The sequence below is a fragment of the Lagenorhynchus albirostris genome, chromosome 2 (assembly GCF_949774975.1).
Source record: "Lagenorhynchus albirostris chromosome 2, mLagAlb1.1, whole genome shotgun sequence".
Taxonomy (NCBI): domain Eukaryota; kingdom Metazoa; phylum Chordata; class Mammalia; order Artiodactyla; family Delphinidae; genus Lagenorhynchus; species Lagenorhynchus albirostris.
In genome coordinates this window covers 178,676,781-178,699,522 of record NC_083096.1, presented here as the reverse complement: position 1 = coordinate 178,699,522, position 22,742 = coordinate 178,676,781, and the positions used below count along the sequence as shown (strand labels likewise).

The 22,742-nt window shown below is 45.6% G+C and overlaps 1 protein-coding gene across 2 annotated transcripts; it reads left to right on the top strand.

Moving 5' to 3' along the window:
• Positions 1 to 854: 854 nt before the first annotated feature.
• On the top strand, positions 855 to 19,280 carry RBP7 (retinol binding protein 7). Of its 2 annotated transcripts, none has more exons than XM_060141503.1 (4): positions 855 to 1,003; positions 12,232 to 12,410; positions 12,526 to 12,627; positions 19,040 to 19,280. In XM_060141503.1, the coding sequence occupies exons 1-4, from the start codon at positions 931 to 933 to the stop codon at positions 19,088 to 19,090; spliced, it is 405 nt and encodes a 134-aa protein (XP_059997486.1). In that variant the 5' UTR covers positions 855 to 930; the 3' UTR covers positions 19,091 to 19,280. The 2 variants fall into 2 exon arrangements, with proteins under 2 accessions (XP_059997486.1, XP_059997485.1); XM_060141502.1 differs by lacking the exon at positions 855 to 1,003 and adding an exon at positions 1,028 to 1,782.
• The last annotated feature ends 3,462 nt before the right edge of the window (positions 19,281 to 22,742 follow it).

The window sequence follows — 22,742 nt, the reverse complement described above, 5'->3', positions numbered from 1 at the left end:
TAAATGATAATACACATAGTAATCACTCAATAAACGTTGGCTATTAATATACTTGAGTCTGGAGCTCACGGGAGAGATCAGAAATGGACAGATAAGCTGTACACCTGAAACTAACACAACATTGTAAATCAACTATACTCCAATAACAGTTTTTTAAAAAATAGAAATAAAAGAAAAGAAATGGACAGGTAAGTCTTGGAGCCAGCCTATAGACAGGGTGTTTGTGGCTATTATACGTTAGCCCACATTCCCAGCACCTTACTCTTTGGCCTTTCTGTACTGACAAGGCTAAAGACTAGATACTAGATTCCCCAGGCTCCCTTGCAGTTAGAAGTAGCATAAGACACAGTTTGAGCCAATGAGGGTAAACAGAAATCTGATGAAGGGATAATGGCAAGTGGTGCTCTACCCCTTCTTTCGCGGAATGTGGATGTTCCGGCTGGAAACCCAGCAGCCAACTCATCACAGTGAGGTGACCGGCAGGAATCACAGAGCCGGGAGAATCACAGAGGTGCCACTTCCGTGAAAATGGAGCTGCCGTATCATCACCCGCAACTGCTTATCCCAGGGCTGCTTGAGAGGTAAGGAAAATAACCCCCTATTTATTGAGAACACTGGAGTTGGATTTATTGGTATATTATTTGCAGCTGACACAGTAATCAATGCCATGCCTTTGAAGGAGATCCCTTGGTTAGTAACATGTAGGCAGAGAAGACAGTGTGGCTGTGATCACGGTTTGGAGTTAAAGCAGAGAGGAGGAAGCCCAAAGGAAAACTGAGCTATCTCCAAAAGGGAGGTAGCAGAAATCCAGCAGCGCGTGGCGAAGGAGGCCAAGAGTGGGGCGGGCTTCCCGGAGGCCCCGCCTCCCCGGCCACACATTTACCTCCCGAGTCCCCACCGCCCACCGCTAGTGCCGCCCCCAGCCCCGCCATGCCCGCCGACCTCAGCGGCACCTGGAACCTGCTCAGCAGCGACAACTTGGAGGGCTACATGCTGGCCCTAGGTAGGGCCGGGGTGGCCGTGCGGGGGCCTCGGGCTCCGGCCGCGCGTCCGGGTCAGGGCGGAGGAGGCCGGGCTGTCCTGTGGGTCAGTCTCCCTGTCTCCCCTCACCCTTGTCCGTCCGTCCTTCCGTCCCCCCGTCTGCCTGAGGATCCGCCGGTTACCCCGCTTCCCCACCCCCGTCCATCCTCCGTCTCGCTGTCCGTCCGTCTGACCGTCGGACTCCCACCCCCGTTCGTCTGCCAGTCCTCCAGTCGGTCTGCCTGTCCCCCATCCTTCGGTCTCCCCCATCCCCTTGCCCCCCCCACCCGTCTGCCCATGTCCCGGTCCCTCCCGTCCTTCCTCCTGTCCCCCGTCCGCCCACCCGTTCCCCGTCCTTCCTTCTCCCCCGTCCGCGAGTCTCTCAGCCTGCCCTTCCGTGTGTCCGCCGGTGCCCCGTGCGTCTCTGCCCCGCGGCCGAGGCTCCTGTCCTATCGCGGACTTCCAAGTAGGAGGGGGCGCGGGTGGCATGGGCCCACCTCGCTGGGAGGCTCGGGGACACGATGGGGGTCCACCCGGGTGAGGGGGCGCCCCGGCCCGAAGCCCCTCCCGAGAGAACCTCGCTGCGCAGCCGCTTGAACGCGAGGCTCCGGGCGGCGGCTCTGGGATTCCCCGAGCCCAGTGGCCGTCCCGGGGAGGTCCCGGCCGGCAGCATCAACATCACCTGGAGCTGGTCCGGGACGCGGATTCCCGGGCCCCAGAGGACCTTCCCCAGCCGGTCTCCGGCCGCGCCCGCGCCCCCAGGTGACTCTGGTGCCCGGTGGAGTTCGGGGGCTACGTTTGAAATCTTCAGTTTTCTGGCTTCTCCTTCCCTCGAGGGCTTGAGGAGGGTCAAGAAATCCAGACCCCTCAGAGGCCACTACCCCGTCCCCCCCTACCCCGGGGCCCAATTCCAGCCGGGAGGACTGTGGGTGGCCGTCTGGGGGGGGTCGCTTCCACCGCCCCCTGCCCGGCTTGGGCTCCGGCGCTCTAGGCGCGGAGGGAAGGGAACGCGGGGGCCTCCAGGGTGCGTAGGGGGCCGGCGGGGCCTCAAGAGTTTATTTCCTGCCGGGACTGTAGAACGCCTCCTTTCCGTGCCGATTCTTAGTTCGTCCTGCCCTTAGTTTAATTCTTCAGACTTGATAGTTCTGAGCACCTACTCTGTGCCAAGCACTTTCGCCTAAATGACACCCATCAGTGGCGCTATTGACAGTTGGGCGGGAGTTGCTGGGAGTCTAGGGGCCTGGGGACTGCTCTGGCTCCGCCTCCTCATTATCTGACCTGGGCCTCAGTTTCCCCATCTGTAAACTGAGAGCAGGGGGATCCATTTTATTTCTTTTTTCTTTTAATTGTGCTAAAATAAATATAAAATCGGCCATTTTAACCACTTTGAAACGTACGGTTCTAAGGCTCCTGTGTGTTTTTAAGATCTCCCAGCCTATGGTAAGATTCTCCCCTCCCTTTCTCACACTAAGTAGGGAAGTCTGGAACTTCTCAAGCTAAATCTGATTCATACTGACACAAAACCTCATAGGCAAGAAACAAGTATTTTTCCTCTACCCATCTTAAGTTCATTGGCTGGAGCCCTGTTAATTAGACTAAAAAAGACAGAGTAGGGACTTCCCTGGTGGCCCAGTGGTTAAGAATCCGCCTGCCAATGCAGGGGAGATGGGTGCGAGCCCTAGTCCAGGAAGATCCCACAAGCCACGGAGCAGCTAAACCCGTGCGCCACAACTACTGAGCCTGAGCTCTAGATCCCGTGAGCCACAACTACTGAAGCCCACGTGCCACAACTACTAAAACCCACGCACCTAGAGCCCATGCTCCACAACAAGAGAAGCCACCACAGTGAGAAGCACGAGCACTGCAACGAAGACCCAATGCAGCCAAAAATTAATTAATTAATTATTTTAAAAAAGAGTAACAAGACACGAACAAAGAGAAGTTTGTTAGCACATGCATGGTGAATACACACAGGAACATTCAGTGGTGAGCATCTCAGAGTGGTTAGAACTTGGTTATGTGGCATCTCAGCAAAGAGTGACAAGACAAAGAAAAGGGCTTTGACTTTCTAGGGGTGGCAAATTGTGGGAAGATAAATACATGAAGGAACTAATGGAAAATGAGAGCTAGTTCGTAAAGCCTATTATGTAAAATCTGATGCCATCTCTAGGCTGAGAGGAATCTAGTGTTGTCTCCCTAACTTCTGTCCGACCTGGTACAGAGAGAGGGGGGACACATTTACACAATTATGTCCTGCTTCTGGGGGAAGGGCAGAGAGTTTTTCTTCTATCTGCTTCCCAATCATCTTCATTTCAAAATAGTCAGTATGACAAAGTGGCACATTTGAGGGTGGCATATTCTACCTTCACCTGAATCTCATTTCCTCTCTTTCCCATTCATAAGAAGGAATTAATGATGACTTTTCCCAAAAGCAGTAAATCCTGATAATATACTTATCTCCTCACCCCCAAATTAGTGGCGACATGTTACCGTAAGTGCTTTCTTCCCTGGTTTCTCTGGCTAGTATCTGGCTTTTTTACGGAGGATAACGTGCTAAAGACCAGGGGATGGCTTTGAATTTTGCCTTGCTATGCTCTTTCTCTTTAACCATTTCCATGGCTGGCGTTTATTTATTTATTTATTCGGCTGCATTGGGTCAGTTGCGGCATGCGGGATCTTTCGTTGTGGTACGGGCTCTTTTTTGCAGCACACAGGCTTCTCTCTAGTTGTGGCATGCAGGTTTTCTCTCTCTAGTTGTGGCACACAGGCTCCAGAGGGCCTGGGCTTTGTAGTTTGCAGCAGGGGGGCTCTCTCGCTGAGGCGCACAAACTCAGTAGTTACGGCGTGTGGGCTTAGTTGCCCCGTGGCATGTGGGATCTTAGTTCACCGACCAGGGATCGACCCACGTCCCCAGCATTGGAAGGTGGATTCTTTACCACTGCACCACCAGGGAAGGCCCTCCATGGCTTTTAGAGCAAATTTCTTAGAGAAGAAAACAGGGAATGGAGTCAGGGTCAACATTTCAAGTGTGCGAAGACATCTTTTGTTAAGCCTGTCACGTATCGCAAAGGAGCCTTCTGAGTGTTGCAATTAGTGTTTTTCAAATGTGTATTCATGGAATCCTTCACCTGTCCCCAATACTGTCTTTCTTTTCTTTACGCTCTGCTATGACCCCTTGTTTGATACTTTCTTTTTCGTGATTTCAGTAGAAGCTTATCAATTATCTGCCACTGTATTAGATCCTAGAGGCCAACAGAGGCTAGTTATTTACATTAGCTATATTCATTTATCATCCAACGCATTTCACAAAGGATTAAGCCATAGAGTATTGAGTCAATATCCTGCCTCACTACTCCTTTTTTTACATTTGGTTCAGGTTCCAGAAAGATACTAGATCCAGACAACACATCAACTGTTATTTGCAGTCTGTTTCCCAAAAGAAATATAAGTGTGCTAAGGATGCTGGAGTAGAGACTAGTTAGTATAACAGACCACCAAACTGGAAACCCAGATAACTAGCTGGTGATTGTTGGTAATAGAATCAAAGTCATATAACCTCTGAGTTCATTTAGATTCCCCATCTGTTAGAGGTGGTTGGATCAGATTCGATACTCTAGAGTGTCTAAAATACAAACCAAGGGATCTCTTCGTGTTACCTGAAATCTGGGTTCGCCTCTTGGTGGGTGTCCAGCCAAAAGACACAACCAAGTCAAAGATCAGGAGAAGAAAGGACGTATTATTTCTTGCAGCAAGTAAGGACAACACTGTGGATCTTTCCCAAAGCACTGTCTCCCTGAATAGCAAAATTGGTGAAGTTTTAAGCTAAGGGTATATGCGTATTCACGAAGGGGTTTGAGCAGAGGAGAATTCAGCATAGAATTGGGCAGAGTCCAAGCTTTAGTTGATTCAACTCAGGAGGGTTAACACCATCGTATCCTCCACCTGGGTGGGGGCCTTAGTTCCTGTGGAACTAAGACTGTATCAGATTGTTCTGTATATTCCTTGAGGAGGAATTGTTACCAAACTCAGGTTCCGCTTCTCCTGCTCAAAAGCCAATACTAAAGAGGCAAGTGTTGGTAGAAAGGGAAGTCGCTTTAATCAGAAAAGCTGGCAATCTGGGGAGAAGTTGGACTCATGTCCCAAAACCAACTCCAAAGATTATGCTCAGCCATGAAAGTTTTTAAAGGGAAAAAGGGGGAAAAAATCTCAGTTAATTATTAAGGTAGGAGGTCAGATTCTTCGTCATTTTTCCATTGCTTGCAAACCTGCCGACTTCTGATCTCCCTTTGGATGCTATTTTGCCTGTGTGGTCTGCCTGTAAATTTGCTCAGGGAGTTGCTGGGGGTAGAAAACTAGTCATTCTTTACTTAATTCTTCATTCCTACTTCTTTTAATCTACGGAAAGAATCAACAGGTTAGGCAAGGCATTGTGGACATTTAGTAGAGCATAAGTCAGGAGTTAGGTTAAATGTTACCTAGTGATGTCATTGTCATAATTAAGGTTTAAGGGGAACAGAAATAGGCAAGCAGGAAAGGGGCAAAATAGCTGCTTACGGAAGTAGGACTCTGTTTTATTGCTGAACTATTTTTTCTTGACGGCTTTTCCTTTGTTCCTGCATTACTAAGACCTGCTCAAGGGCACTCATTATGGCCAGGCTTAGATCACAAAATGGCTAGGCCATGGGACTTCCCTGGCGGTCCAGCGATTAAGACTCTGTGCTTCCAATGCAGGGGGTGTGGATTCAATCCCTGGGGGACTAAGACCCCACATACCACACGGCATGGCCAAAAACTAAACTAAACTAAAATAAAAATAAAAGGCAACACCAAAAAAATAAAAATGGCAAGGCCAAAAATGGTTTCTCTTATGTCAAGAAAGCCATGCCTGGTTCTCTTTCTCTGGGGGACCCCCTAACCTATCTGCTTACATTAGCATTTTATACAATAGCTGAAATCAGCCTAAAACCTATTGCCAGTTGCCAAAACCCTAGGAAGAAAATGATTTGGCACACATGGCTATTGGTGTGGCAAACACTCTCTTCTGCCTTCCACGTGTAAAAACATAGACTCCAGGGTCAATGCATTTTTCCTGGGCAAAATAGAGGCCCAGATCCAGATGATTGTAGGGTCTTGTTACTCAAGGACCAGCAGAACTCCTTAGAATGCAGACACTTGTGCCTCATCCCAGATCCTGGATCTATGGAATCAGTATCTGCATTCAACCAGATTCTTAGGTGATTCTGAAACTGAGTAGAATCCTGTGGGGCCCTCATGGGTACAAATCCTTTCTGTGTCCCTCCTTTCTTATTTGTAGGAAGTAGGCTTCATTCAGTTTCCTTGACCTTCCCTGAGTTCCAAAGGTAAGATTCAAGTTGCTTATCAGGGAAAGTAGGGAGTGCAGAAACAAAGGAGGAGCAGTCAAGAAACAATAGTGCAGCCTTGGGGCAGGGTCCTTGTTCCTCCTCAAGGAATATACATAACAATCTGATAAAGAACATTCAGTGATGAGCATCTCAGCGTTCTTATGCTTGAGTTCTTATGCGGGAACTAAGGTCTCCACCCAGGTGGATGATGGTAACTTCAGACTGAGCACAAGATTCCTAGAACACCACCCTGAAAGTCTGCACACAGTGGAAGAGAGCAAAGACTCTGACCCCCTCCCCAAATAATTCTCCCTTTAAAAATGTTTATGGTTGTTTTTTCTTTTATAAATGTATCTATTTATTTATTTTTGGCTGCACTTGATCTTCGTTGCTGCACACGGGCTTTCTCTAGTTGCGGCGAGCAGGGGCTACTCTTCGTTGTGGTGCGCAGTCTTCTCATTGCGGTGGCTTCTATTGTTGCGGAGCACGGGCTCTAGGCACGCGGGCTTCAGTGGTTGTGGCTCACGAACTCTAGAGTGCAGGCTCAGTAGTTGTGGCGCACAGGCTTAGTTGCTCCGCGGCATGTGGGATCTTCCCAGACCAGGGCTCGAACCCGTGTCCCCTGCATTGGCAGGCAGATTCTTAACCACTGCGCCACCAGGGAAGTCCCCCAGCATCTCTTTTGAGGGGAAAAATTACTCCTTTCTGACTAGGGCTGATCCTGCAACTCCCCAACATGGCTCTGATACTGCGCTTTCCTAGCTTCTGCCAAATTGCAGGGAGAAGAAAGGCAATTTGTCCTTTGGACATTGAAGAAAGTTTGCTTGGGTTCTAAAGACTGGAGGAGCTAGCTCTGGATTTGGGAGTTCTTGGTGGACCCCACAATAGCAAAGGAAGACCCAAGGTGTGAAGCTCTAGGCAGGAAAGAATGCTGTGCTAATGCCTGCAAGGGCTTGACCATCTTGTCTGGACTCCCCTTTAATCTCATGAACATGAGAAGGCAGGGATGTTACCAGCTTGTCCAAGGTTACCACATAAACTGGATTTAAAGCCAGTATCTCTTGGCTCCAAGACCCACATTGCCTCAAGATTAGAAGTGGCTTTGGGATGAAGGGTTAATGTGAACAGATGAAGTTTAGAAAAGTAATTGTTTGTGTTGGCCTCTTTGAGATCCTGCCCTAAAATGTGTATGCTCACACACATCCTTGTAATAGGATGTGCATCCTTTAGATTGTTTCCTCCTCCTGCTGGAATGTCTTGTTTCCTACTGAAAAATCTAATGGTGTGGAAAAGCATGGTTTGACCTGGACAAAAGCCTTATGAGCACTAAAGCCATTTGGCCACTGAGGTCATGGTAAGTGTAGACCTGGTAGAAAATGACCAGAACTTAAGCTAATTTAAATTTTGATCTTTAAAAAGACCAACCTTGCAACTGCAAATCTGTTAAGTGACAATCTTACAATGTGGTAGTGAAACCGAGTGCGGCCTGCGCACGGAGGCCTTCTTTTGTCCACCATTTCTTCTTCTTTTTGGAAAATATTTATTTATTTGGCTGTGTCGGGTCTTAGTTGCGTCACGCAGGATCTTTTGTTGTGGCACAGGCTTCTCTAGTAGCAGCGTGCGGGCTCCTCTCTAGTTGTGATGTGGGGGCTTAGATGCCCCACAGCATGTGGGATCTTATTTCCCCAACCAGGAATCAAACCTGAGTACCCTGCATTGGAAGGCAGGTTCTTAACCACTGGACCACCAGGGAAGTCCCTGTCCACCGGTTTTTAAAATTTATTTATTTATTTTTGGCTATGTTGGGTCTTCGTTGCTGTGCGCAGGCTTTCTCTAGTTGCGGTGAGCGGGGGCTACTCTTTGTTGAGGTACACGGGCTGCTCACTGCAGTGGCTTCTCTTGTGGAGCATAAGCTCTAGGCAGGTGGGCTTCAGTAGTTGCAGCACGCAGGCTCAGTAGTTGTGGCGCATGGGCTTAGCTGCTCCGCTGCATGTGGGATCTTCCCGGACCAGGGCTCGAACCCGTGTCCCCTGTGTTGGCAGGTGGATTCCACTGCGCCACCAGGGAGGTCCCTGTCTACCATTTCTTACAGGCAAGACTCCAGCCTCCATGACCTTCCCTGAGTTCCAAAGGGCGGATTTCCAACAGTTGCTAATCAAGATGTTGCAGCCAAGAAACCACCTGAGGCAAGATTAAAGGGACCAGGGAAGCTCATTAAGATGAGGAGATGACCACATGAGATGAGGTTAAGGAAGTGCAAGCCCTGCTCACACCCTAATCTTGTCAGAGACTTCCCCGCCTTTGAACCACTGTTATAAAACCCTTCATCAAATCCTCTGGGGTTGGGACACACAGTTTTTCGAGGCCAAAGCCCGCTGTGTGCCCCTTTGCCTGGCAAAGCAATAAAGCTCTCCTTTTCTACTTCACCCAAAACTCTGTCTCCTGGATTTGATTAGGCGCCGGTGCGCAGAGAGGCCGAGCTTTCAGTAACAGTAGTACTAATTATAAATTTACTAGCAACAAATCATCTCACTGATGGTAAAAGCATAACTGATGTAAAGTAATTATCTCAAGTTTGGATTCTTGTTTGTTTTAATTTATTTATTTTTGGCTGTGTTGGGTCTTCGTTGCTTCACGCAGGCTTTCTCTAGTTGTGGTGAGTGGGGGCTACTCTTCGTTGAGGTGCGCGGGCTTGTCATTGCAATGGCTTCTCTTGTGGAGCATGAGCTCCAGGCGGGTGGGCTTCAGTAGTTGTGGCATGCAGGCTCAGTAGTTGTGGCTCGCGGGCTCTAGAGCGCAGTCTCAGTAGTTGTGGCTCACAGGCTCTAGAGCACGGGCTCAGTAGTTGTGGCGCACGGGTTTAGTTGCTCTGCGGCTTGTGGGATCTTCCCGGACCAGGGCTCGAACCCATGTCCCCTGCATTGGCAGGCGGATTCTTAACCACTGTGCCACCAGGGAAGCCCTCTTGTTTGTTTTTGTTCCACATACAGAATAGGGTTTAAAGAAAGTCAGTGATAACTATTTTAAATTTGGCTTGGTCATTTTAATAATCAGATAAATATTTTAAGGGTTTAGCCTCAATGTTTAAACATTGCTGAAAACAAGTAAAGACTGGATCATTTGCATTTCATGCTAAAAACTTGAGTTCTAGGTTAAAAAAACTAAAAAAAATTTTATTGAAGTATAGTTGATTTACAATGTTGTGTTGATTTCTGCTGTAAAACAGTAATTGAGTTATACGTTTGTATTCTTTTTCATATTCTTTTCCATTATGGTTTATCACAGGTTATTGAATATAGTTCCCTGTGCTATACAGTAGGACCTTGTTGTTGATCCATGCTATATATAATAGTTTGCATCTGCTAATCCCAAACTCCCAATCCTTCCCTCCCCCACTCCACCCCTCTTGCCAGCCACAAGAGGGGTGTGAGTCTATGTCTGTGAGTCTGTTTCTGTTTCGTAGATATTTATATTTTAGATTCCACATATAAGTGATATTATATGGTATTTGTCTTTCTCTTTCTGACTTACTTCACTTAGTATGATAATCTCTAGGTCCATCCATGTTGCTGCAAATGGCATTATTTCATTCTAAAACATTTATACTATCATTGAGCTTAGAAATGGCTGGGACTGGGAATTCCTTGGCAGTCCAGTGGTTAGGACTCTGCCCTGTCACTGCCCAGGTTCAATCCCTGTTCACAGAACCAGGATCCCGCAAGCCACGTGGCGAGGCCAAAAAAAGAGAAAAAATTTTTAAGAAGACAAAAGAAATGGGTGGGGGCTAATGAGATGCTGAAGGACCCCTACTCAGGGCTTGGCCACGTTTTCTAGGCTGGAAATGGAAGTATGAGGCACCTGGCCCCGAGAAGCACAGCTAAACACAGCTAACTGCAAATGGCAGTCGTGTCAGGAAAAACCGAATCTGTTAGGCAAACAAATTAAAACAGGGGTCAACTCTGGGACCAAGCTACCTGCAGTGAGGTACGCAAATCTCTGCAATGAAGATTCCTAAAACTTTATTCTACGTAATAGGACAGTCCCTAAATAGGAGAACCATGCCCTGTGACTCATAGAATTGTCCAGGGTGACTGCCTGATCATGTCAGATCGTGTCACCTGCTCTAAACATTCCAGTGGCTCCCAGCTGACTCCATCTTGCTCTGGGTTGAAGCCCGATGGTCCTTACTGTCCCCTCGCATCTTAGCTCTAGGTCTCCTCCTCCTCCTCAATCTCCCTCATTCTGCTCCAGCCACCCCAGGCTCCTGGGTGTTCCTGAGACCATCTGGCACGCCCTTCCTGGGAGCCTTGTGACCTCTGTCTTACACTTCTTTCCCCCCAAATCTGCACAGCTTACAGCTTACTTCGTCATCTCCCTCAGCTCTGGCTGAAATGGCACTTGGCTTCCCTATTTAAGATAGCAACCCTGTGTCCTCAAGTCCATTCTCTACATCTGCGTCTTTATTCCTGTCCTGCCCCTAGCTGGGACGAAGTGAGAGAGTGGCACGGACATACATACACTACCAAATGTAAAATAGATCGCTAGTGGGAAGCAGCCGCATAGCACAGGGAGATCAGCTCGGTGCTTTGTGACCACCTAGAGGGGTGGGATAGGGAGGGTGGGAGGGAGACACAAGAGGGAGGAGATTTGGGGATATATGTATATGAATAGCTGATTCACTTTGTTATAAAGCAGAAACTAACACACCATTGTAAAACAATTATACTCCAATAAAGATGTTAAAAATAAATAAATAAAATAAATAAAATAAAATAGCAACCCTTACCTCTAGTACCTAATGGGTTGATAGCCACTTAATGGGAGCTGTCTATACCAAAATGCTGATCGTCTCAGTGTTCCATGTTTTGGTGCGTGACTCTTTTAAAGCTTATTAAAGATTTCTCAATGTATAGTAGTATTTGCATGATTACAATGTTTTTTGAGGTGCTTTATTTCCTCTTTTTTCATTTTAATTTTTTTCTTGTTTTAATTTTTAAAATTAAAAAAAATTTAAATTATTAAGTTTTTGTTTGGCTGCACCACACAGCTTGCAGGATCTTAGTTCCCCGACCAGGGATCGAACCCAGGCTCTTGGCAGTAAAAACGCCGAGTCCTAACCACTGGACTGCCAGGGAATTCCCTGTTTGTTTTTCTTTTTTGTTAGAGGTGCTTTGTTTTGTTTTGTTTTTTTTCCCTGTGTTCAGAAACTGTTCAAATGCTGTCTTAACTGGAAGTGTAAATGTATAAAGCAGAAAAAGGCATCTGTGACTGAGGCTGGATTGGGGCCTGAGCCCAGTCCCCTTGGCTTCCTTGTCCTCTTGTCAACCTCAGAGGGGATTCCCAGAACTGTCTTTGCCATGCCCAGCTTCAAATCCATCACCTAACGCACAGCCAGCCAAATAAACTTTCCCTGAAAGCTGTTCAAGATTTTTTTTTTTTTTTTTTTTGCGGTATGCGGGCCTCTCACTGTTGTGGCCTCTCCCGTTGTGGAGCACAGGCTCCGGACGCACAGGCCCAGCGGCCACGGCTCACGGGCCCAGCCGCTCCGCGGCATGTGGGATCTTCCCGGACCGGCACGAACCCGTGTCCCCTGCATCGGCAGGCGGACTCTCAACCACTGCGCCACCAGGGAAGCCCTGTTCAAGATTTTTAATCAGCCTCTGGAAGGAGATTTGCCAGGATAGCTGACCCTGTAGATCCAATTTTGTCAGGAGACGACACTGAAGTTGTAAAAGCAAGACTAGCCATCAAATGCAATGATTTTGAGGACAGCTGCCAAATTCTTAGTCTTTGCATCTCAAGGAAATGTTGAAATGTCTTCTTTTCTTTCTAAAAACTTATTTTTAAGATATTGACTTTGCCACGCGTAAGATAGCCAGGCTGCTGAAACCACAGAAAGTGATTGAGCAGAATGGGGATTCTTTTACCATTCACACGAACAGCAGCTTCAGGAACTACCTTGTGAAATTTAAAGTTGGAGAAGAATTTGATGAGGATAACAAAGGCCTGGATAACAGAAAATGCAAGGTAAAAATTAAATGACGTAGGCTTTTAGTTTTGCAAGTTTACCTTGGCACCTTCCCTAGTAATACCTGAGGATGTTGCTAGAGCAAACCAGTATTTTCTCCCATCCCTCATGCAGAGCTTGGTCATCTGGGACAATGACAGACTCACCTGTGTGCAGAAGGGGCAAAAGAAGAACAGAGGCTGGACCCATTGGATTGAAGGGGACCAACTCCACCTGGTACTTGCCCTGTTTTGTTCTTTTTTTAATTTTATTGAAATATAGTTGATTTACAATGTGTTAATTTCTGCTGTACAGCAGTGACTCAGTTATGTTACTCGGGCCTCTCACTGTTGTGGTCCCTCCCGTTGCGGAGCACAGGCTCCGGACGCTCAGGCTCAGCGGCCATGGCTCATGGGCCCAGCCGCTCCGCAGCATGTAGGATCTTCCCGGACCGGGGCACGAACCCATGTCCCCTGCATCAGCAGGCGGACTCTCAACCACTGCGCCACCAGGGAAGCCCTATATTCTTTTCTATTATGGTTTATCCCAGGACATTGAGTATAGTTCCCTGTGCCATACAGTAGGACCTTGTGGTCCATCCATTCTATATGTAATAGTTTGCATCTACTAACCCCAAACTCCCAGTCCATCCCTTCCCTCCCCCGCCCTTGGCAACCAAAAGTCTGGTCTCTATGTCTGTGAGTCTGTTTGTGCTTCATAAATAGGTTCATTTGTATCATATTTTAGATTCCACATATGAGTGATGTCATATGATATTTGTTTTTCTCTGTCTGACTTACTTCACGTAGTATGATAATCTCTAGTTGCATCCATGTTACTGCAAATGGCATTATTTTGTTCTTTTTTATGGCTGAGTAGTATTCCATCGTGTGTGTGTGTGTGTGTGTGTGTGTGTGTGTGTGTGTGTGTGTGTGTGTGTGTGTGTGTATCGTATCTTCTTTATCCATTCATCTGTCAGTGGACATTTAGATTGTTTCCATGTCTTGGCTATTGTGAATAATGCTGCTATGAACATAGGGGTGCATGTATCTTTTTGAATTATAGTTTTGTCTGGGTATATGCTCAGGAGTGGGATTGCTGGATCATATGGTAATTCTTTGGGGTTTTTTTGTATTTATTAATTTATTATTATTATTTTTTATACAGCAGCTTCTTATTATCTATTTTATACATATTAGTGTGTATACATGTCAATCCCAATCTCCCAATTCATTTCACCCCACCCCCACCCCTGCTTTCCCCCCTTGGTGTCCATACATTTGTTCTCTACATCTGTGTCTCTATTTCTGCCTTGCAAACCAGTTCAACTGTACGATTTTTCTAGATTCCACATATATGCGTTAATATATATTTGTTTTTCTCTTTCTCACTTGCTTCACAGTCTCTAGGCCCACCCACATCTCAACAAATGACCCAATATCGTTCCTTTTCATGGCTGAGTAATATTCCATTGTATATATGTACCACACCTTCTTTATCCATTCATCTGTCGATGGGCATTTAGGTTGCTTCCATGACCTGGCTATTGTAAACAGTGCTGCAGTGAACATTGGGGTGCATGTGTCTTTTTGAAGTATGGTTTTCTCTGGGTATATGCCCAGTAGTGGGATTGCTGAGTCATATGGCAATTCTATTTTTACTTTTTTTAAGGAATCTGCATACTGTTCTCCATAGTGGCTGCACCAATTGACATTCCCACCAACAGTGTAGGAGGGCTCCCTTTTCTCCACACCCTCTCCAGCATATGTTATTTTTAGACTTTTTAATGCTGGTCATTCTGACTGGTGTGAGCTGGTACCTCATTGTAATTTTGATTTGCATTTCTCTAATAATTAGCGATATTGAGCATCTTTTCATGTGCCTATTGGCCATTTGTATGTCTTCTTTGGAGAAAGTATATTTAGGTCTTCTGCCCATTATTTTGATAGGGTTGTTTGTATTTTCTTGTTAAGTGTTCTTATATTTGATGAGATTATTAAAGAAAATGCTAAACAGGAAACCATGCCCAGCAATCCTATCATCCCAACTCACTGTTTTCAGTTTGGTATCTTACCATCCAGTCTGTTAGAATATTCTTCCTTTTCATTCAATAGAAAAACATATTCCAGGTTTCTAAATAATTTCCCTATTGAATTCATCATGTATAAATTGAATACATATAATAACGTAGCAAACTGGCTGCATAATATTCCATCAGGTTCATGAACTCTCATATTAGTAAAACATTTTTTTAATTTCAATGTCCAGGAATATTTCAGGGTGTTTTCAGCTATTTTTTTTTTTTTTTTTTTGCGGTATGTGAGCCTCTCACTGTTGTGGCCTCTCCTGTTGCAGAGCACAGGCTCCAGACATGCAGGCTCAGCGGCCATGGTGCACGGGCCCAGCCGCTCCGCGGCATGTGGGATCTTCCCGGACCAGGGCATGAACCCGCGTCCCCTGCGTCGGTAGGCGACCTCTCAACCACCGCGCCACCAGGGAAGCCCTCAGCTATTTCTTAAATTCATATAAACAGAATTTTTTGCGAGAGGATCAGTGTTGTCAGAGACATCATTGCCTCCTGCTACTTTGTTGCCTTACTCGCTTCCAAAAGGGTATAACAATTTCTTATGCCACCAGCACTTAAAAACCATACAAATTATAGCTCAACCTAATCAATAATTTCTCAATATAATCTAGAGGGTATAAAATTGTACATAAAGGCTTAATTATGGCTTTTAAAATGAGAATTTCTTCCTGCCATACAGGTATGTTACAATGGCTTACATTTTTTTTTTTTTAAAAAATTATTTATTTGTGGCTGCATTGGGTCTTCGTTGCGGAGCACAGGCTTTCTCTAGTTGCAGTGAGCAACTACTCTTTGTTGTGGTGCACAGGCTTCTTGTTGCGGTGGCTTTTCTTGTTGTGGAGCACGGGTTCTAGGCGCACGGGCTTCAGTAGCTGTGGCATGTGGGCTCAGCAGTTGTGGCTCACGGGCTGTAGAGCCGCAGGCTCAGTAGTTGTGGCGAACAGGCTTAGTTGCTCCGCGGCATGTGGGATCTTCCCAGACCAGGGCTCAAACCCACGTCCCCTGCATTGGCAGGCAGTTTCTTAACCACTGCACCACCAGGGAAGCCCTGGCTTACAGTTTTTGAGTGATGATTTTGCGTGTGATTACGTAGCTAAATCCTTTGAGTGCATTTTCTCACTTAGTCTTCAAGACAGTCCTGTGAAAGGGACACTATTTTTCCCATTTACAAATGAAGAGACTGAGATTTAGAAATTCCCCAAGGTTGCAGAGTAGAGATTCAAATCTAAGTCTGACAAGAATGGGTGCTTCCAACTCTGTTTTTTTAAGTCTCAACATACATGTGAAATCTAGGTGAGATCCATGAAAACAAAATGAGAGCACTCATCTTAAAGTTGGATTTGGGTGGTATTTGAGAGTCTGGGGAGTCTTTGATTACAAAGACATTGAAGATATTTTGATTCTTAGATTGACAAATCTCACACTCTTCTGGCAATAAAAACAAAGTTAAGAAACTTGCCATCACAAAAATGTAACATGAACCTACAAAGAAAAACAAATTTGTTTGAGGATTCAGATTAGTTGGCTGTAAGAAGTAATGTTCAAATTGCATGCATCCTTCTTTGGCATAGCCAAGAACTCTGCCGAAGCAGAGGATAGAAGGACCCTTGCTCTAAGGATACTCTTGGGATGATTCTTACAAGCTGTGATACAATAAAAATAAATATTTGAACAATCCCATTCACCACTGCAACAAAAAGAATAAAATACCTAGGAATAAACCTACCTAAGGAGGTAAAAGACCTGTACCTGTATAGAAAACTATAAGACACTGATGAAAGAACTCAAAGATGGCACAAACAGATGGAGAGATATACCATGTTCTTGGAATGGAAGAGTCAATATTGTGCAAATAACTATGCTACCCAAAGCAATCTACAGATTCAATGCAATCTCTATTAAATTACCAGTGGCATTTTTTACAGAACTAGAACAAAAAATCTTAAAATTTGTATGGAGACACAAAAGACTCCAAATAGCCAAAGCGGTCTTGAGGGGAAAAAATGGAGCTGGAGGAATTAGACTCCCTGACTTCAGACTATACTACAAAGCTATAGTAATCAAGACAGTATGGTACTGGCACAAAAACAGAAATATAGATATATGGAACAGGATAGAAAGCCCAGAGATAAACCCACACACCTATGGTCAATTAATCTATGAAAAAGGAGGCGAAGATATACAATGGAGAAAAGACAGTCTCTTCAATAAGTGGTGTTGGGAAAACTGGACAGCTACATGTAAAAGAATGAAATTAGAACACTCCCTAGCACCATACACAAAAATGAACTCAGAATAGATTAGAGACCTAAATGTAAGACCAGACACTATAAAACTCTTAGTGGAAGACATAGGAAGAACACTCTTTGACATAAATCACAGCAAGATCTTTTTTGATACACCTCCTAGAATAATGGAAATAAAAACAAAAATAAACGAATGGGACCTAATGAAACTTCAAATCTTTTGCAAAGCAAAGGAAACTACAAAAAAGACAACCCTCAGAATGGGAGAAAATATTTGCAAATGAATCAACGGACAAAGGATTAATCTCCAAAATATATAAACAGCTCATGCAGCTCAGTATTAAACAAACAAACAACCCGATCAGAAAATTGGCAGAAGACCTAAATAGACATTTCTCCAAAGAAGACATACAGATGGCCAAGAAGCACATGAAAAGCTGCTCAACTTCACTAATTATTAGAGAAATGCAAATCCAAACTACAATGAGGTATCCCCTCACACCAGTTAGAACGGGCATCATCAGAAAATCTACAAATAACAAATGCTGGAGAGGGTGTGGAGAAAAGGGAACCCTCTTGCACTGTTGGTGGGAATGTAAATTGATACAGCCACTATGGAGAACAGTATGGAGTATTTTTAGTTAAAAAACTAAAAGCAGAATTACCATATGACCCAGCAATCCCACTACTGGCATACACCCAGAGAAACTATAATTCAAAAAGACACATGCACCCCAATGTTCATTGCAGCGCTATTTACAATAGCCAGGTCATGGAAGCAACCTAAATGCCCATTTACAGACGAATGGATAAAGAAGATGTGGTACATATATACAGTGGACTATTACTCAGCCATAAAAAGGAACAAAATTGGGTCATTTGTAGAGACATGGATGGATCTAGAGACTGTCATACAGAGTGAAGTAAGGCAGAAAGAGAAAGACAAATATCATACATTAACGCATATATGTGGAACCTAGAAAAATGGTACAGATGAACTGGTTTGCAGGGCAGAAATTGAGGCACAGATGTAGAGAACAAACGTATGGACACCAAGGGGGGAAAGTGGCAGGGGTGGGGGTGATGAATTGGGAGATTGGGATTGACATGTATACACTAATATGTGTAAAATGGATAACTAATAAGAATCTGATGTATAAAAAAATAAATAAGATAAAATTCAAAAATTCCAAAAAAATAGAGTATACATACATACAAACATACATACATGAATAAATATTTGGTCTTTGTACCTGGTTCCTAAAACCCCTGGAATCTCAGAGTTAATGAGAGTGTCTTCTGTGTGCTAATGAGCTGACTGGTGGCTGGGGACCCTAGATAGCTTCAGGATGGGGGCTGGTCCCAAGAAAGATCAAGGCCGGATTAGAAAGCTGGAACTCTCAGCACAGCCCCTGAGCGTGGGTGAGGGAAGAGGATCTGGAGATTAAGTTAATGAGCAATGACCAGTGATTTAAGCTATCATACCTGTGTAATGAAACCTCCATAAAAACCCCTACATAAGGGAGTTCAGAGAGCTTCCTGGTTGGTAAAGACATAGAAGTGCTGGAAGGGTAGCCCTCCTGGAGCTCTGCCGCCCCGCCAAACGCCCCCCCGCCCCGCCAAACGCCCCCCCCCGCCCCGCCCCCGGCAATACCTTGTCCTATACATCTCTTCCGTTTGGCTCTTCCTGAGTTGCATCCTTTACAATAAATCTGTAAGTACAAGTAGAGAGTGTTTCTGTGAGCCATTCTGGCAAAGTATTGAACCTGAGGGGAGGGGGTTGTGGGAATCCCCAATTTACAGTTGTTCGGTCAGAAGTATAGGTGGCCTGGGACTTGTGACTGATGTCTGAAATAAGGGCAATCTCATGAGACTAAGCCCTTGACCTGTGGGGTCTGCACTAGCTGTGGTCCTCAGTGTCAGAACTGAAGTAAATTCTTGGCCATTCCAGCAGTGGATAAGACTCCGCACTCCCAATGCAGTGGGCCTGGGTTCAATCCCTGGTCAGGGAACTAGATCCCACATGCATGCCACAACTAAGGAGCCCACATGCTGCAACTAAGGAGCCTGCCTGCCACAACTAAGACCCGGTACAACTAAATAAATAAATATTTTTTAAAAAAGAGAAAGAAAGATACAAGTAAAAGTGAAACTTTAAAAAAAGAAAAACTCTTGACCATCCAGTTTGGCGTCAGAGGGTTGGAGACATGGGATTGGAAAAGACACCACGTACCTGGTGTCAGAAGTGTTGTGACTAATAGTAATAGACCACATGCCAACTCATCTTCTTTCGTCTTCCCTTCCTCCCTGCCCCTAGGAAATGTTCTGTGAAGGCCAAGTGTGCAAACAGACGTTCCAGAGAGCTTGATCTGTATCCAGCCGCAGAGTCCACATGTGGCAGTATCTTAATGCTGAATTATATTCCAGGATAAACAGGTGTTGATCTGTCCTGGTTTGGTGGATGGGGCCTTGTGGTCAGAAAGGTGTCACACATCCTGTACCAGAAGCCATTTGGATTGTGAGAAAACTTCTCAGCTTCAATAAACCTGTCCAATGATTATGATGTTTTCCTTCTAAATTTAGCATATCTCCTTATTTTCAGAAATATTTGGAAGCCTTCTAGGCACACCACTGACACACCAATGAACAAGTTTTAATTCCCGTCTTCCAGGTCAACTGAGGAAAATGGAGGAAACAAACAGTCTGAACAGTGGTGAGAAGTATAGGCAGTTGTGAGAACTCAGGAGGGGCAAACCTGACATCTGGGGATGGGCAAGTGGTGGCAGGGGTCTGGGGTATTTCTGGAGGTGATCCTTAAGCTGGGACCTGAAGCATAGGTAAGCAGGAAGCATTCTAGGCAAAAGTTGGAGGGATGTTTGAAAAACTGAAAAGATTGCTATAGCTGCAGCTTAGGGTGCATCGGGTGGGGTGGCGGGGGGAGAGACGGCAGGCGAAACTGACATGACAGTCGGGCCCTACCATGAAGAATCTTGAATGCTAGGGTAAAGAGGTGAGATTTTTGTCCCCAAGGTAATAAAAGATGGTGATGGGTATTAAGCAGATATGCACAATTAGGTTGGTTCAGAGGAGTAACTCTGAATGCAGAGGGATGAAAGTTTGTGGCTGGGGGATGCGAATCAGGAGGCAGTTTGGAAAGCCTGGTGGAAATCACAGTGTGAGGTGACGTCATTCAGGATCACCTGGAGCCCAGGTCTCAAATACGGGAAAAGGACTCCTGGGACTGGAGAGAAGTAACCAATTATTAAGGAGGCAGAATCTATAGTCCAAGGTGATGGATGAGCTCTAGGGATGCTGGCAGGGGGAAGAATCAAGGGAGGTGCTCTCTTTTGTTTCAGGCTGCTATAGGAAGGGTGAGGCCCATCAGAAAGAAGGTAACACAAGCAGAAGAAGAGAGTGGAGTCAGAACTTCAGATTCTGAGGTGCCTGTGCCGGGTGAAAGCCAGGCTGCCAGGAGACAATGGATAGATGGGTCCGGAGACACGCACAAGTTGTCGAGCATATAAACTACACATATGGATGAGACTGTCTGGGACATTATGTTTAAAGTGAGAAGAGAGAAACCCGAGGTACAAACCCCACAGCCCCAGGACCAGAGGGGTGGGAAAAACAGGGAGACATCAGGAAAGCAAAGGAAGGAAATGTTCAGGCTTGAGGGAGGGTTCAGTGCTCTCTGAGATGCCCAAGTTATCCATAAGGCGAGGTGCAGGATTTTGCCATCTTGGTGAGGATGGTTTAGCAGCACAAATGGTACTGAAGCAGCATGCGAAGGGTTTTGGAACCAGCAGAGGTTCCAACCAGCAGAGGGGTACAGACAGTGAGAAGCAGAAGGGATGTGGTGGTAGTTTCAGGGAGTCTTGGAGGGGAGCGACTTGGCGAGATGGATGGAATTTACGGACCATAGAGTCTATGCCAGATGATAAGGCAAGTCAGGGAAGGACTCATGGCCACTGAGTACTCACCACGTGCTAGGCTCTAAGCTGGGCTTTAGGGATTCCGTGGACAACAGCAGAGGAAAGGTCTGTGCCTGTAGGAGCTTACCATCTGCTGGTGATGTCAGAAATCTATAGGAAGTTAAAGTGTTGAGTCTCAGATATAGCTCTTGTTTTAAGTGTGGACAAAAAATGTGGCCTGCCATATCAGTAAACCAAGAATGCTGCAGCCATCAAGCCACCAGCCACTGCGGCAGCCTCCAACTTTGCACCCTCAGGGGACCCAGGATGGAGAAAAATAGGATACTGGCCTTAGATAGCTAAGGTGCATATCAAAGGAATTATTTCAATGGGCCCAGACTCTTGCATCTTCCCATACATAGAAAAGTGCTAAATTCATTAACTTGAGATGTCTGGTTTGTTTTTCGTATTTATTTATTTTATTTTTATTTATTTTTAAATTTCTTTTTTATTTATATATATATATTTATTTATTTATTTTTTGCGGTATGCAGGCCTCTCACTGTTGTGGCCTCTCCCGTTGCGGAGCACAGGCGCAGGCTCAGCGGCCATGGCTCACGGGCCCAGCCGCTCCGCGGCATGCGGGATCCTCCCAGACCGGGTCACGAACCCGTGTCCCCTGCATTGGCAGGCGGACTCTCAACCCCTGCGCCACCAGGGAAACCCTATTTTTATTTATTTTTTGACTGCATTGGGTCTTAGTTGCAGCACTCGAGCTCATCTTTGTGGCACGCGGGCTTCTCTCTAGTTGTGGTGCACCAGCTCTGGAGTGTGTGGGCTCTGTAGTTTGAGGCATGCAGGCTGAGTAGTTGCAGCGCACGGGCTTAGTTGCCCTGCGGCATGTGAGATCTTCCCGGACCAGGGCTCGAACCTGCGTCCCCTGCATTGGAAGGCAGATTCTTTACCACTGGACCGTCAGGGAAGACCCTGTTTTTTTTCTTTAACAGTAATCTTTTGATGTTCTGACTACCTGGTTTTTGTTGCAAAAACTCTTATATATTCCGGCTTCTCCCTTAAGTCTTTGGAGCTATCTGAGAGGCTGGCTCCTGGGCTTAAGTCCTCAGTAAGTCTGCTGAATAAAACATAATTCTCAGCTTTTAGGCTGTGCTTTTTTTTTTTCAGTCGACATAAATAACAGAAACCAAGTTATTAGTTTGACCTTAAAAGTGGTGACTTTGGAGTCAAATGAAGTCAGAAGACAGTTGTTGATCCAATTAGATATTGTGATCCCACCAAAAAGAAAGAACACAAGATTGTTTCAGGATAGAATCAGGCAGTAGGTGGATTGGCTGAGGTTGCAGACCCAGTCAGATTTGAGAATTATGTAGTGAGTAACCCAAATTGGAGGCTGTGGGCTGTGAGACCACCCCTTTTTAGAAATCTCCTAACATAACTGCATTGCTTTGGGGCAATTTGAAACAATAGGCTCCAGTGGGAAGGCAAAGTTTTATCAGCATTTATTAATTTATCCAAATATGGGGGGACTTCTCTGGCGGTCCAGTGGGTTAGGACTCGGCACTTTCACTGCCGTGGCCCTGGGTTCAGTCCCTGGTCTGGGAAGTAAGATCCCACAGGCAGTGCAGTGAAGCCAAAAAACAAAGCAAAACAAAAAAGAAAACAAACATGAAGGACCTGCTTTCCCCAGGACCATGCTAATTCCTGGAATTTAGCAGTGAAAAAAGTGAAAAATTGTTCCCTTCATGAACCAAAGGGAGGAGATAGGTAATATATATGTTAAACATACAGTGGTAAGTGCTATCAAAAAAATATATATATAGGGAAGGGGAATAGAGAAAACAGGATGTTGCTGGTGCCCTTTTAAGCAAGATGGTTAAGAAAAATCTCTGGAAAGTGTGATATTTAGTCAGAGTCATAAAACAAGGAAATAAGCTTTGTGGAGAGCTGGGGGGCAAGAGGACCAGTGCAAAGGGCCTGAAGTGAAAGGATGTCTGACGTTCTGGAGGTGCAGCCAGGAGGCAGCTGGAGCAGGGCTGAGAGTGGGAGGAGATGAGGTTGGCCTTTCGCAGAGCCAGGGGACTTTGAGCAATC

Excerpts from the sequence above, each read along its gene's own strand:
- RBP7 (XM_060141502.1), top strand. The coding sequence starts at position 1,542 with ATGGGGGTCCACCCGGGTGAGGGGGCGCCCCGGCCCGAAGCCCCTCCC. Across the intron at positions 12,411-12,525 it reads TGGATAACAGAAAATGCAAG|AGCTTGGTCATCTGGGACAA; the intron begins GTAAAAATTAAA and ends TCCCTCATGCAG. Across the intron at positions 12,628-19,039 it reads AAGGGGACCAACTCCACCTG|GAAATGTTCTGTGAAGGCCA; the intron begins GTACTTGCCCTG and ends CCCTGCCCCTAG.